The sequence below is a fragment of the Sebastes umbrosus genome, chromosome 14, assembly GCF_015220745.1.
Source record: "Sebastes umbrosus isolate fSebUmb1 chromosome 14, fSebUmb1.pri, whole genome shotgun sequence".
Taxonomy (NCBI): Eukaryota; Metazoa; Chordata; class Actinopteri; order Perciformes; family Sebastidae; genus Sebastes; species Sebastes umbrosus.
The window spans coordinates 28,174,548-28,188,452 of NC_051282.1; the positions used below are offsets into that span (position 1 = coordinate 28,174,548).

At 44.4% G+C, this 13,905-nt stretch overlaps 1 protein-coding gene across 2 annotated transcripts in view; it reads left to right on the forward strand.

The window, feature by feature from the left end:
* The window catches only part of cep112 (centrosomal protein 112), a 148,976-nt gene extending 135,072 nt beyond the window's left edge, over window positions 1–13,904 (forward strand). The window contains exons 26-28 of one of the 2 annotated variants that reach the window (XR_005209821.1): window positions 349–413; window positions 1,595–1,660; window positions 13,769–13,904. Coding sequence is in view for 1 of the 2 variants with exons in the window: in XM_037791753.1 (XP_037647681.1) it covers window positions 349–413; window positions 1,595–1,598 (69 nt within the window). In the remaining variant the exon portion in view is untranslated. Of the gene's footprint in view, window positions 1–348; window positions 414–1,594; window positions 2,207–13,768 lie in introns of those variants that run through there. The other variant, XM_037791753.1, reaches the window with a different exon arrangement.
* The last annotated feature ends 1 nt before the right edge of the window (window position 13,905 follows it).

Below are 13,905 nucleotides of genomic sequence, written 5' to 3' on the forward strand. Positions count from 1 at the left end.
TAAACTCACACTTTGTAGCCAAACAAAAGGATCTCTCGCGGCGTCCTATAACCTCCACTAACCTGGCTTTTAATCTCCCCTCTGTCCCCATGTGCCTTAACCCCGCTGCCCTAATCTCCTGACCCCCAACCCCTGCTGTCCTGACCCCTGGGCTCAACAACCAAGCCTTTCTTCCATTCAGCTAACCCCCTCCGCCCAAAAGCACAATTGACCCGAAGCCTTCACCACTTCCAGTTTCTGTATCGTGATGCCCCTGGTTTCCTGCTTCCCTCATTCTGATTAAACAACTAATCAGAGTACATTTTGTTGAAGATGTGCCAAATGTTGCATTGTGTGTCTGTGTTGCAGGTTAACTTCCTCCAAAAGAGAGCCTCTTTGCTACAGGAAGACCTGGATGCCTGTCGCAGCAGGAGGTTAGCATGGGTTGTTTAGATTGTATAGAAACATGTGTGCATACGTGCCTGTACATAGTTCGTGTGGAAGTTTTTTTACTTCTGCACAGTACAATGCCTGTATGTAACTTTATTTTTACACCAAGGTTGCGAGTACAGTAAAGTACGAACGTCGTCATCTGCATCATACTTTGTATTAATGGTGCAGTTACATTAGATGAAGTCTCGTCTTTGACTGTGACAGCTTCCAGTCCTGAGGGCTTTGATTCGCCTCCCATCCATCATACTGTAAGAGCCATTTATGTCTTTTATGAAAAGCATCTCATAAATGCAGTGATGAGAGGCCCCGTCAAACGACGCCGCCGCTCATATCTCAGCAAACATCTCTCAGGACTGTCAATCACGCACATCACAGTTAATAACCAGTTATTTCACTGTACTCTGCGTAGCTCGCAACTTAAAGTGACGGAGACGTTGAGAATCTCAAAGGAGCAGTCAATCAGAGAGAGTCAGTTTAAATTCCATAATGATTTTCTTTAAAGATTATTTCAACCTGGACCCCTATTTTTCCCATGGTTTTGTGTCTAACTGACTAATAGCGACTACACTTGGTCCAATATTGAGGGAGAACGCTGTAGACGGCAGCTGCTCACAGGGTTCAATATGCTGCTATTGGGGCAAGCTGGCACCGTCATTTACGTCCACTAAAAGTGCTTGTTTTTGCCATTACAGGCTCTGATTGTTATTATAAGTGTCTGACAACATTATGGAAAGAGTCTCGCTCAAGGAGAAGCCTCGTTCTGAAATCTGGCGACGTGACGTGTTGCTGGAAGACAACGGTTGAATAGTGGAATACATTGATGGTGGAAATGCGATAGTTTGTTGTGATGGAGTACAGGAAGCGTAGCTTAGTGTTATCTAAAATATTTTCAGTGTCATGGTTGAATATTTAGATGATTTTGAAAATGTAGATGAGGTCTTTGACTTCGATGGTCGCCCGTATAGTTTACGTATATTCAGATTTCAGCTAGCGGGTCATTGTTGTGGAATAAACCACTCCACTTCGCGTCGGGGTGCCACATCGCCCTGTCAGGGTTTATTTCACAACAATGACCGGCTCGCTGTGTATTACCCTTTACATAATATATAATAATGTTGGTTTAATGGCTTAACGCTGGACTAACCCGACTCTTCCTGTACAGGTAACCGTGGGAGAACCACAGCCTGACCCAACGCCGGAATATGAAGGATAAGACGTCCAATCAGATGTGAGCATTATTGACTGTTTCAAGTATTTTACACACCTGTCATGCCACTGGACCAGTCATCTTTTAGTGTGATGTGCTGCTAACATTTATGACACGGCTTTGTCAAATACTCGACTCTGTTTGGTCAATGACGGCGTTCTACAGTGTGTTATTTCTTTATAGCGGACCGTTGCTATGTATAACAGACCGTTGCTATGGGTGCAGTTCTGATGTTTGACTCTGACGGACCGTTTTTGTGTCAAATTATTGATGTAAGTAAGTAGCCGACTAATAAGGGAGATAATGTACAGCGAGCCGGTCATTGTTGTGAAATAAACCCTGACAGGGCGATGCGGAGGGGTCTTGAGGAAGTTTATTTCACAACTATGACATCATCCCTTACATAAGCTATTTATTAATTGTCAGATTTTTGCTTTGTCTCATTGGAAAAATTATATATTTATGTTCTGGTTACATTGTTCAATTTTATATTTTTTTATATCATTATTAACTTGATATTATTGATATTTGCTACCGAAATCCACCATTTTTAATAAAAGACTTTGCATCATTTTCTGTTGTCATGCTTTTTTGTTTTGAGCATGTTTTTCATCTCCTTCAAATACCTCATAATTAGTCCCTCAATTAGGGGGAAGTCATGCTGTTGCCCTTGTTTTTATACGACCACAACATGCATGTTAACGGAGATTAGCTCTGTAACTTAACACTAAAGTCAAAGACCTTGAATTCCCATCTCCCCCCCATCAATATTCCTGCTCAAGCCCCCATCTGAACTGTAAAGAGCGGTTGGGGGTTTGTGGTTGGTTCAGATAAAGAGCGCTGCGAGTCGATCGTTTGAAACTCGGGCCAAACGCTACAGTCCTTGGGCCCGGCGTTTCTGCCTCCGCCACCACTTTGTGTTTTACCAACGGCTCCACTCAAACCCGAGCCGAATGACTCAGACGCTCGAGTCCACCAAACGGCCGCCATGTCTCCTCCAATGTCTCCAGAGTAGTGGAGGTTTTATGATGATAATAACATTTGGTGGACCAAGGATGGGCTTCATAACAAGCCCCCATCCAGTGTTTTTTTTTGTCTCTCTGGTAGGTGAGGAATGCATGGGCTTGAATACTGATCATTTCAAAAGAATCCCTGGAAAACAATTCGGAGGCGTTATTAAATTCCAAAATCAGATTTGATTTCAAAGAGGGCCTCTATGCTCTTATTTGCATTGGAATTGCTTTCTTTTTTAAACACCCGCAGTTCACGCACTTCCATGTGTTCCCATTGTCCGTGACCCGTTCCGCTGTCTCCAAGCGAAACACTATACCCCTCTCTGTATTTATTTGATGTGCTTATTCTGCTGCCCAGGCAAAGAGAGACGAAAGGAGAGAGGACTGTCAGACCGACATCTGAGAAACAGGAATTTAGTCTTTCAGCACAAAGCCTTTTGTAGAGTCTGTTGTTTCTGGATGAAGTGCACAGAGGATTCGGAACTATTGCAACACGGCGTCATACGTGCAGGAAGTATGTGTGGCATTTTGCATGTGCTAGAATGTACAGCACTGATTGTGTTTGAAGTTAAAAGATGAGGGCAAAAAAAACGTCCTAACTGCATCCCACTGCCGCCCTCATCATTCTCCAATAAGTGCGTGTCTTTTGCATGTCTTGACCCTATCAATCATACAAAAGGACAGAGGCTTTTTTACCTCAGGGGGTGTCAGGGAACAACAGAGGATGAATACCAGGTTGCTCAGTTGCATCTTTATCAGAATGTCTGGAGCGAAGCTGCTCGGGAAAAAGCCCATAAATGTAAGGAAAATAATATACAAAATCAGATATATTCTGTATCTAAACGCTCCTTCAGCTCTGGTCTAAATGATTCTAAGGAGCTGGAGTTGTTTCAATGACATTGAGAAAATATTTTCAAGCGTTCTCTCTTTTACGCCTCTACCGGCTCCTGATATTGGCTTTAAAGTAAAAACCGAAAACTTGAAACAACAAATATGTTGTTTTCTTTTGTAGTAACTCCGCCTTTTTCTTAACCTACATATCTCTCTTGGAGTTGCATTCAGGAACACCCTGGAAGTATTCACAATACCTGGTATTCACCTGGTATTCACTATACATGACCTTATCCCCATTTGTACGATTTATGGCGTCACATCGTCTGAAGTAGTTCGTGTCACTCATACTTCGCCCTTTACTGAAATTGTCGGGCAACAGCCCCTCCCAATTCTACCGTCGGAAAAAGTAGGTTACAGATCCTGTCAGGTGATCCGACAAACACTTCATTAGCTTTACATGGAGCTGCTGATCTATAGCCTGATGTGCACTCGGCCCGTGTTTTACTAATTTACACCCAAACAGGCTCCGGCCATAACCTCTCCTTTAATCTGTGTTATTACTCTGACATAGTTTCACTCTAATTGATTGTCTCACCACCGAAAATAACCTCCGTAATTGTGCTTGTGTAAATACGAGCCATGAATGTCATTTCCACACTGCCGACGTGGCCCCATTAAGGATCAAAGCTCTCGCTTCCTCTCCGTTATCTCCACATCAGACGCTGGACTGTTGTGTGACAGCAGTAAAGGGGCAGTCCGCCATATTCTCACTTCATGCTGGTGCTCACGGCCGGCATGCCGTCATTTAGATGTGTTTGCTTTCAGCTGGAGGTTTGAATGTTTCATCGGCTAAAGAGTAGAGTGCACAAAGGTTCGTTTAAAAATCATTGCACACTCAAAATGCACACAAGATAAAAAAATAAAGAAAACTGCCTCGTGGCGCTGAATCAGAAATGTAGAGCAACTGCAAAACGTGGTGCAGAGGAACCTTAAACCAGTTTTTGTTTTGAAGTGTTTTATTCCTGCAGGATATCTGAGAGGTTACTCGAGGACATGAATTCAAAGAGCAGCAGTGATTTATAATCAACGGTTGATTTGAGGTCATTCGCCGCCTCTCTTCTCTGCCTTACTAGATCTGCACGTGTGACAATCTGGGCGTGCGCGCTTCATCCTGAGCGCTCGTGACAGGCCTCTGGGATTGACTGTACATCAGCGTGTGATTGACAAAGTCATTGTGTGCGTGAGCCGTGTGTCACTGGAGCTTTTTATAGCGCCGTATTCTGAGTCAGACCCTAGGAGGCCTGCGTTTGGCTGCTGTACGCTGCTCGCATAAATAAACCTGTTTATCGCCAACAACTTCTCACACACACACACACACACTGATGTCTTCCGTCATGTTTCTCTGCCTTTGTCTCTCTCCTCGCTCGTATCACTCGCTCTTTGTTGATTCGGTATTTATGGCAGTGATTTTCCTTTTTTTCCCCAGCCCTGTCACTCAAGCGCAACAAGAGCTGTGAGGCGGATATGCAGCTGTGTGATTTGAGAACAAGTGGGTTAGAGGCTATAGTGAAGAAGGCACAGCAGGTTGTGTTTGTGTGATTGTGGCATGAATGTGCCGTCTGGGCTGACGGTGTGGGTTGAGCGGAGGGACAGAAGACCATGCACTAAAGACGGTGTGGGAGGTTCGTCTGTATAGCTTGCCCTACATGTCTCTGTCTGGATATCTGTGTCTCACTCTTTCCATTTATCTCTCTCTCAGCCTCTTTTAGTATCCCATACATATTCCTGCACCACAGCTGGTAATGGCCACTTCCACACTAAAGTTGAAAATCCATTCATTAACTTTCAAAAAAATATTCTCCAAAGAGCTTCATTTAAATATTTTATTACTGTGGAAAAAAATGAGAGTTTGAAGACTGAACATGAATCTAACTGCTGGACCGTTTTTGCAGTTTTTTTTCTCATTTTATTTTCATTTTTTTGTCTCTGTGTGTCTATGAAGTGGAGTCATTTGGGATAGGTGCATAATTTGCACTACAGACTGGTGAATTTGCATCTATTTGTGCCCAGTCGTGTCTTTGCGTTGACTTTACATACTTTGCATTTAGTTTAAACGCACCAAAAAAAACTTTTTCATAATTACAGAAGTCTCAATTTATTCATATATTTAACTTTTCAGATATATTTTCCTTACAATTTTTATCTTCCAACTGGGGTTGTCAATTGATTAAAATGTTTAATTTTTGCGATTAATCGCATGATTGTCCATAGTTAATCGCAAATTAATTTTTTACCTGTTGACTATGACTTGCCCCAAACTGCATGTGATTATCATAAAGTGGGCATGTCTGCAAAGGGGAGACTCATGGGTACCCACAGAACCCATTTTCATTCACATATCTGGAGGTCAGAGGTCAAGGGAAAGCCAGTTTTTCCTCGCCAAAATGTAGGATAATTTAGGAGCGTTATTTCAGCCTCCTTCTCAACAAGCTAGTATGACATGGTTTGAAAATGGCATCTTCATGTCTATCTGCATTTGTGTGGTGCGTGTTTGAATGTGATATTGAATCTTCTTGTCAACTGAGAGACGGTGCGTTTGAGCCGTCTGCCTTCATCAGATCACACATGTATCTGTTGCCATGGCGCTCGCCCTGCTGATGTGTCACACCCCTCTAATGGAGGAACAGGAAGCGGAGGGGAAAAGAGATAAAAATCTGGCATCTGTTGAATGGACGAGCGAGTTAATCACCTCCACCAGTCTGGGAACCCTCTGCGCTCCGGAGTCAGGAGAGAGGAAGATGGGGTTAAAGTGATGGATTAAGGATGAGTGAGGGAGCCCAGGGTTCAGGTTAAGACTGATTTGGAGACGGATCGCTGTCCCGTCAAGCGTGGCGGAACAGTGGCGTCCGGCCTGTGAAGTGTCTGCATGGTGCTGGAGTGCGAGCGGCAGAGGAAATGAAAGTCATTACTGTCAGTGCGGAGTGAGCTTCATGGCCCAAACGGGATTAGACAGTGCATCCGACATTGTTTCTATACATTGGTAGACTTAAAAGTCATGCGCAAAATGGGATTAAAACGAGGGAAAAAACCCAATAAATAACCTTCAACACACCCCCCCCTCTTCTCTCTCTTTCTCTCTTCTTGCCTCCTCTTTTATTTCTTCTCTGCCTTCCTTCGCTACCAATTCCCTACCTGTTTCATGTCTCATTCTTTCTTCATAGTCGTTCACCTGTCTCGCTCCCTATTCCACTCTCTCTGACACATCCCTTCTTCCATCCTTCACACGCTCATCCCCATCATCAAAATGCACAGGTAGGCGCCGACTCCCACTCGCACTTTACATTCTCTGTTTAAAAAAAAAAAAAAAAAACATCCTTCTGGGGCCAATTGGCGCTTGAAATCCAACTTCATTCCCCTCAAACTGAACCCTTTCAAAAACAACCCCCCGCCACCCCCCCCACCCCTTTACCACCCGCACTCTTTTTTTTCCTTCTTCCTCATTCAAAACAGCCCCATAACAAGCCGGCGAATTGTTGCCCTTCCTTAACTTTTAAGGGTATTATGCACCATGTCCAACTTCAAAGCCTGTCTTAACTCCACGCTTTAATTGTATCTTCCCCAGCTCTCTGCGTGCCATTTGATTCTGCTGACAACAGCACTTCTCCCCTCCGTTCTCCCTCTCCATCCCCGTCCTCTTCATGGTCCTCGGTTATGTTGTGTTTTGACCCCCACCATCTCCTCTCATCGGCTCCTTGCTCCCTTCAGAGGCCATTGTCCCCCCTGTTGTCACCTACTTTGAAGAGGTAGCCTCCATTTCCTCTCTCGGTTTGTTGCCCGGGGTGTGTACACACCAAACAAACTTGAAACAGTAACCCCCTGTCCTACATTAGCTGTCTTTATCTGCTCTCTCTCTCTCTCTGTGTGTGTCTGTGTGAGCTGACTTCCTCCTCATGGCCCTGGTTGATAATTGCCATAAGCTTCCCTCTTGGTTTCATTTTCCATTGTCCTCCCCCAAATTCTTGGCTCTGGCTTGAGATAAAGGGATGAGCACTTCAAAGGGGTCTGCAAAGAGTTTAACCCCGAGCCGAAAGGAACGGCACACAATACTGTAATTGAGAGCAGTTACTGATCACAGAGCGAGAGCACCGGTAGACGCACACACACACACACACACACACACACACACACACACACACACTCTGTGAGTGTTTATGACTGCGACCGAGGTGGCCAGTAGCCGTTACGACAGGGCCGAGGCTGCTCAGGAGACCATATAACACCGTCGTAAAAGTCCTCTTAAGTTGTTATATGGGAGGTGTCTTCCATCAAATGTGACTGGAGATACCACAGACGATTAAGCCGCTTTGTGTATTTTGTGCAAAAGCATTAAAGAATTGATTGGACCCACGAGTGATTTATGCGTCTCTATTTATAGAGACTCTTTGTAGTCTGAATTTGACCTGTCCCCTTGTAATAATATCTCCCCAAACAGAGAGACAGCCCATAACCTCTCCCCCCTCTGAAGCCCTCTTTCAAGGGTCTTTTTATAGGGCCAAGGAGCCAAGGACACCCCTGGTCTCCGGCCAGTCACAGACCTGGGGTCAGCTCCTCAGGGGCAGCAGGGAAGACCCGACCTATGGGGGACCTCCCATGATCCATGTAGAGGGGGGGGGGGGTTGACAAGGCAGGACATGAGGGCCCAACTGGCCCCCTGGTGCCGGCAGGGGGTCCACACCATCGCCATGGCGATGGTTTCCACCCTGGTGTGTTTACTGTCAGAGGTCAGCCTCGGCACTCCGGAGTTAACAAAGGCTGACATTGTCGGGGTCTGTATATTAGCCAGATGAGCTGTACGCCGACAAGAGAGACTCAGACTGTGAAGATGAGCTTTTTAATGAGATAACGAAGTCGGGTTTGTGCGGACTTGTTTTTAACTCTTGAGTCAGTAGTGTCTCACATCTGGCTACAGATGTCCGATATACTGTACATCAGTAGTCACCAACCCTCCTCCATCTACACAGACATTTGTTTCAACTTCTCTGCTCGCTTGCAAACTAGTTTTATTACACGGCGTTGTTGAATACTTGATTCTGATTGGTCAATCACGGCATTCTACAATCTGTTATTTCTTCATAGCAGACCGTTGTTATATATAACAAACCGTTGCTATGGGCGCAGTTCTGATGCTGGACTCTGGCGGACCGTTTTTGTGTCAAATTATTGATTTCTTCAGTAAGTAGCCGTGTAATAAGCGGGATAATGTACAGCTATCGGGTCATTGTTGTGGAATAAACTCCGGCAGGGCAACGCGAAGCGAAGCGGAGGGGTCTTGCATCGCCCTGAATGATCAATCCCTTACTTAACCGTAGACTGTATATAAAGATGGACAACGTGGCGTCTCCACTTCCTCCCACTGTACAGAAGTGTACTTGGACTTTTTTAGTTTGGCCCATTTGCTACCATGGAAGGGACGGGGTTTATAACCTATACTGCAGCCAGCCACCAGGGGGCGATCCAGAGGTTTTGGCTTCACTTTTGGGGAGCTGTAATGGCCGTCCATCTTTATATACAGTCTATGGTTTTAACACACTCTCAACACGCGGAGTTTAGGTGTTACAACTAACTCGATGAGTGGATTTTTTTAAATTTTAATTCTGTTTTGTTTTTCAAAACCATAATGTACGAGTACCTCTGGTTTGCGATCACTGCTGTTCATCTCTTGCTGGGACAGTAAGTTTGATGTAGACGCGTTGGGGATGTTTTCGTGTGAGCGTGCAGAATTTGAAGGCGATAAAGTGGCCTTTGAATGATGAGTAATCCCTTAGTCATCGTGGCCTCTTCAAGAGCAATTTCCTCTTTTATTAACCTTGATGGGAAGCGAGGCATCAAGGGGGAGAAAGTTTCACAGCACCTTCAGCAAACAGGCTGATCAAAGTGTTTGCCGTCTTTGTGCTGTACTTTTTTTTTTTTTCAATGTCCGTCCACTGAGACAACAACGACACACACAGACACCTACTGTCTCCCTCTCAAGAATATAGCCAGTCATCTTGTACAAAGGGTCTCCTGTGGTGGCTCATTTGAACACTAAAGACCGATCCAAACACACACTATTGACTCTGTTCTATAAACACTAGTAACATCACCGCCTGTAGTCCAGTACGGATAAAGAAAATGTCCAAAATGTCCAGTACTGTCTGCATCCAAACAACTCCTCTCACATTGAGATCAGTGAATATTGAATGTGTGATCTGTCTTTGGGCTTTTAATGTGATCTGTGTGCACAAAGCTGTTCTGTCAGAGCTGCAGAGAGGAGTCATTCTTCTGTTGTTTAAAGGTACTATACGCAATTTTCAGAAAGTCCTTGTTAATGACACCGATGGCCATCAAGTGAACTGCAACCACTGTTGCTTGCGCGTGTGCTCGTACTCCGTTGGGGCGAGCAATCATCGGGGTCATCGGCCAAAACAGTGAAGTAACATTACATTACAATCATATATCACCGTTACCATCTAAAATGTCCAATTTACATGATACTAACTCTAGGTTGCCATTTGCAAATGACTTCATCAACTAATGTTACGAAGCAAAACTGTACTTTGACCTTGAGACTCCCGTTTTTCATTCCCCTCTCCCGGTTTCCTCTCGGGGTCACAATTCTCCCGTATTTCTCCCGATTTATAGCAAATTTTCACACTTTTTTTTTCCCTTTTCATTATCACAACCTGTTTCTGGCGCTGTATACAGTGTTTATAAGCTCTACTGTTTCCACCCAGACGGTAATAGAGCTACACCAAATGTAGTTTCCCGGCAGAAGAGAGCTGTCTATGCTCAGCGCAGTTTGAGCTCATCTTTGAGCTGCGCTCGCCACAGCGCTCAGCGCCCAAAGTCGGGCTAAGCGAAAAGCCGTCATGGCGTTGTGCAAGCCGTTGGAAATAACTGGCTTCAGAACGCAGTGGTACCGTAGAGAAGTGGAGAGTACTAAGAGAAAGAAATAAAAAAATGAATAAAAACTGATGCATATTAGTTTATGCCAGAGATTCATACAAAGTTTACGCCAGAGGGGCGAAAATTATTCTGTATTCTTTCCTGATAACTAAAGGTAAAATTCTAAGTTTAACATATAAATGCTGTTGCCGTGTACATAGTAGATTATTATTTTGTTATTATCAGTCTTTTAAAGTCACCAGAATGCTGGGGGGGAAAAAAGCTATTTTTTTTCTGGTGGAAGGTCTCAGTTTTTAAGTTACATTACAGCAATTAAAACATGTAAATAGTTCCATATGGTACCTTTAAATGATACCATAACATCCCTCAGTGAACAGATGTTTTTTGATCTGCATGCATGCACCATGTGCCCTTATTGCCACTGGTAGGAGCTGTGGAGTGATGAACAGCTCTATGATTTCCTATATTGCAACATGTGAACGATGTCTGTGGATAGTTAAAGTGACTTTTAGTTTAAATGATTGCCTCATGTTGAAGAGTCCTGCAGGAGGAGACTCTTTCCAAAAAACTAAAAAAGTCTTAATGGGATTAAAAAAATCATAGTTTCATTATTCTCCAGAGCTATTTGTCTTCTTGTAATGTGACCAAAAAATTCATATGAGGATATGCCATTCGGTGCGCGCCAGTGCGTGCATTGTGCGTCCCCAGAAAGGATCGCTGCGTGTTTAAAGTGTTTGCAGCAGCAACAACAGACGGATCGGAGCTGTAACGCTATTGGGGCGGCAGATCAGTTACTTGTGACGCTCCCAAAGCCTCGAGGGAGTCGGCTCAAGATTACTAGTCTTTGATAAGGTCCTCACTGTGAAAGCTCTGCAACTTCGTGATCTGGGAAAAAGATTGGTGCCCAAAAACAAAAAACCTTGCAAGCGCGTCGGGGAAATAAAACCGAGCAGCCTTTTTTAAAAATAGCTTTTCATTCAGAGTGATTGCAGCAGATCTGCGCAGCTCACTGGTTTCTTTTTTTCGGAGGCGTCAAGCTGCAATTGTTTTTTATGCAGCTGCCGGGACCTGGCAGTCGGTTCCCTGACTTTGAAGTGAGCTCTGCTCGAGCCTGTCTGCTCAGTTAGTGTTGGAGTCTCCTACAAGAGAGACCGACCAGAGACAGACCAAGAGAGACCTATAACAGGACAGACCTCTCTAACAGGAGAGACTTACCAGGAGAAACCTACTGAGCAGCATGGCAGCCTGAATCCAGAGAGGAGGAGGAGGAGAAAAGGAGGAGGAGGAAGAAGAGCAGTGTGTGTTTTCTCTCAGTAGACCTCCTCTCTCCAGCCTGAGCGGACTGTAGACTGTATGTGACTGTATGTGTGTGAGGACGAGTCGCAGGAGACGAGCAGCTCTGTGGATTAATACGCGCTTTTTTTCTTGTGTGTGGATAAAAAACCAGCCAACAACTTGGGGAGTTTATTTTGAGGAGAAGAAGAAGAAGGGACTGGTGGATCGATGGTGAGTTTAGTTTACTGTGAGCTTCCTTTGATGTGTGTTGACTCGCCTTTGAAGTAACGTTCAGCTGCTTTTCTTACGTTTAAAGACTCCGCCAAAAAAAACGCGTTTATGTATCATTCACTTCCCTTTTCTCGTCGCTATGTGTTTCATTTTTAAAGTTAAAGTAGAGCATTTAAAAAGAAGTGTTCGTTTTCTTTTAGTGGAATTCCTCCAACACATCTGACACTTTGGTCTACTTGGGACTGAACGTTAAAGGGGAGTTTTTCCTTGAACGCAACATTAAAGAAACTTTTAGAACACTATGTAGCGCTATTAACTCACTGTGCGTAATCTCTTTGCAACAATGTTGCATATTTTATGTGGCGCTATTAACTCACTGTGCGCAACATTCTATCTCTTTGGATACAATGTTGCAATGTTTTGTGGAGAATATGTAGTAAAGGAAGATTTGTAGCTGTTTCTCTGACAAGTTGTAGCAGAACTCAGTGACATGTTACAATGTTGCAGCCGATCATCATCAGTGGTGACAATAATCTCTGCGATAATGGAACAAGAGATATAGCTGGATATGTGTGTGTGTGTGCGTAAAAGCTCCAGGAGGGTTAGTGTGTGTGTGTGTGTGTGTGTGTATAGTACACCAAACACAGCTGCAGCCAGTTAACTCCTCTGTTAACTATTTCAGTCACGTTTTTCGATCTCTCCGAGTTTGTCCCACATCAGTGTCCCTCCAGGTTCCTCACTGGGAGGCTCAATTTGACGTGATTTAAGTCGCTCTGTGATGAGATGTTGAGAAGGTAGAAATGTGCTCCAGAAAATGAGAAAGTGGCAGCAGCAGTGGCAGCAGCAGGGATGGATGGATGGATGGGATGATGGTATATATAGAGAGAGAGGAGGACATGTGGATGATGGTATAGATGGATAGAGGAGGACATGTGGTTGCATTGTGCAGTAAAGCATGCTGACATCAGGCGTGATGGATCCGGAAGCTCTAATAAAGCCGTTTGAAGGATTAATGACTTATTAATGGTGCTCAGGTCATAGCCCCGCTTGACACACATGTACTTATAAGAAGAAGATGATGATGGTGGGTTTTTTTTCCTCCACTGTGCAATGTGAGAAATCACTGTTAAATAGTTAATTCAGTATAAAATCACAGGTTGAGATGATAGAAATGCTGTTTATGTAATAATGATGCTGCTGCAGCGATTTCTCCCCATTTCTCTCCCTGTGAACTAGTCTCTCTCTCTCTCTCTCTCTCTCTCTGTCTCTCTTTCTCTCTGTCTCTTTCTCTCTCTCTCTGTCTCTCTTTCTCTCTGTCTCTCTCTCTCTCTCTCTTTCTCTCTCTCTCTCTCTCTCTCTCTCTCTTTCTCTCTTTCTCTCTGTCTCTCTCTCTGTCTTTCTCATCTCTCTCTCTCTCTCTCTCTGTCTCTCTCTCTGTCTTTCTCATCTCTCTCTCTCTCTCTCTCTCTCATCCCGCTCTCTCTCTCTCTCTCCCATCTCTATCTCTCTCTCATCCCTCTCTGTTTCTCTCATCTTTCTCTGTCTCTCTCTTTCTCTCTGTCTCTCTCATCTCTCTTTCTTTCTCTGTCTCTCTCTCATCTCTCTCTCTTTCTCTCTGTCTCTCTCTCATCTCTCTCTCTTTCACTCTCTCTCTCTCTTTCTCTCTTTCTCTCTGTCGCTCCCTCTCTCTCTCCCCCTCTCCCTCTCTCTTTCTCTGAAGAAGAAGAAGAAGAAGAAGAAGAAGTGCTCTCTGACTGCGTCTCTCTCTCCTTCTCTTTGAAGTTTTGGGCGGATCTGGTTTTGATTAGATCAATACTTTGTGTGTTTTCAGAGAGAAGCCGAGCAGCCAGAGAGAAGCTCCCCCGCTGACAGAAGAGAGTGAGGAGATTACAGTAGAAGCTCCGAGGAGGCGGACAAACACACTCTCCTCCATCCTCCTGCTGCGGCTGCTGCTGCCTCCAGAGAGCC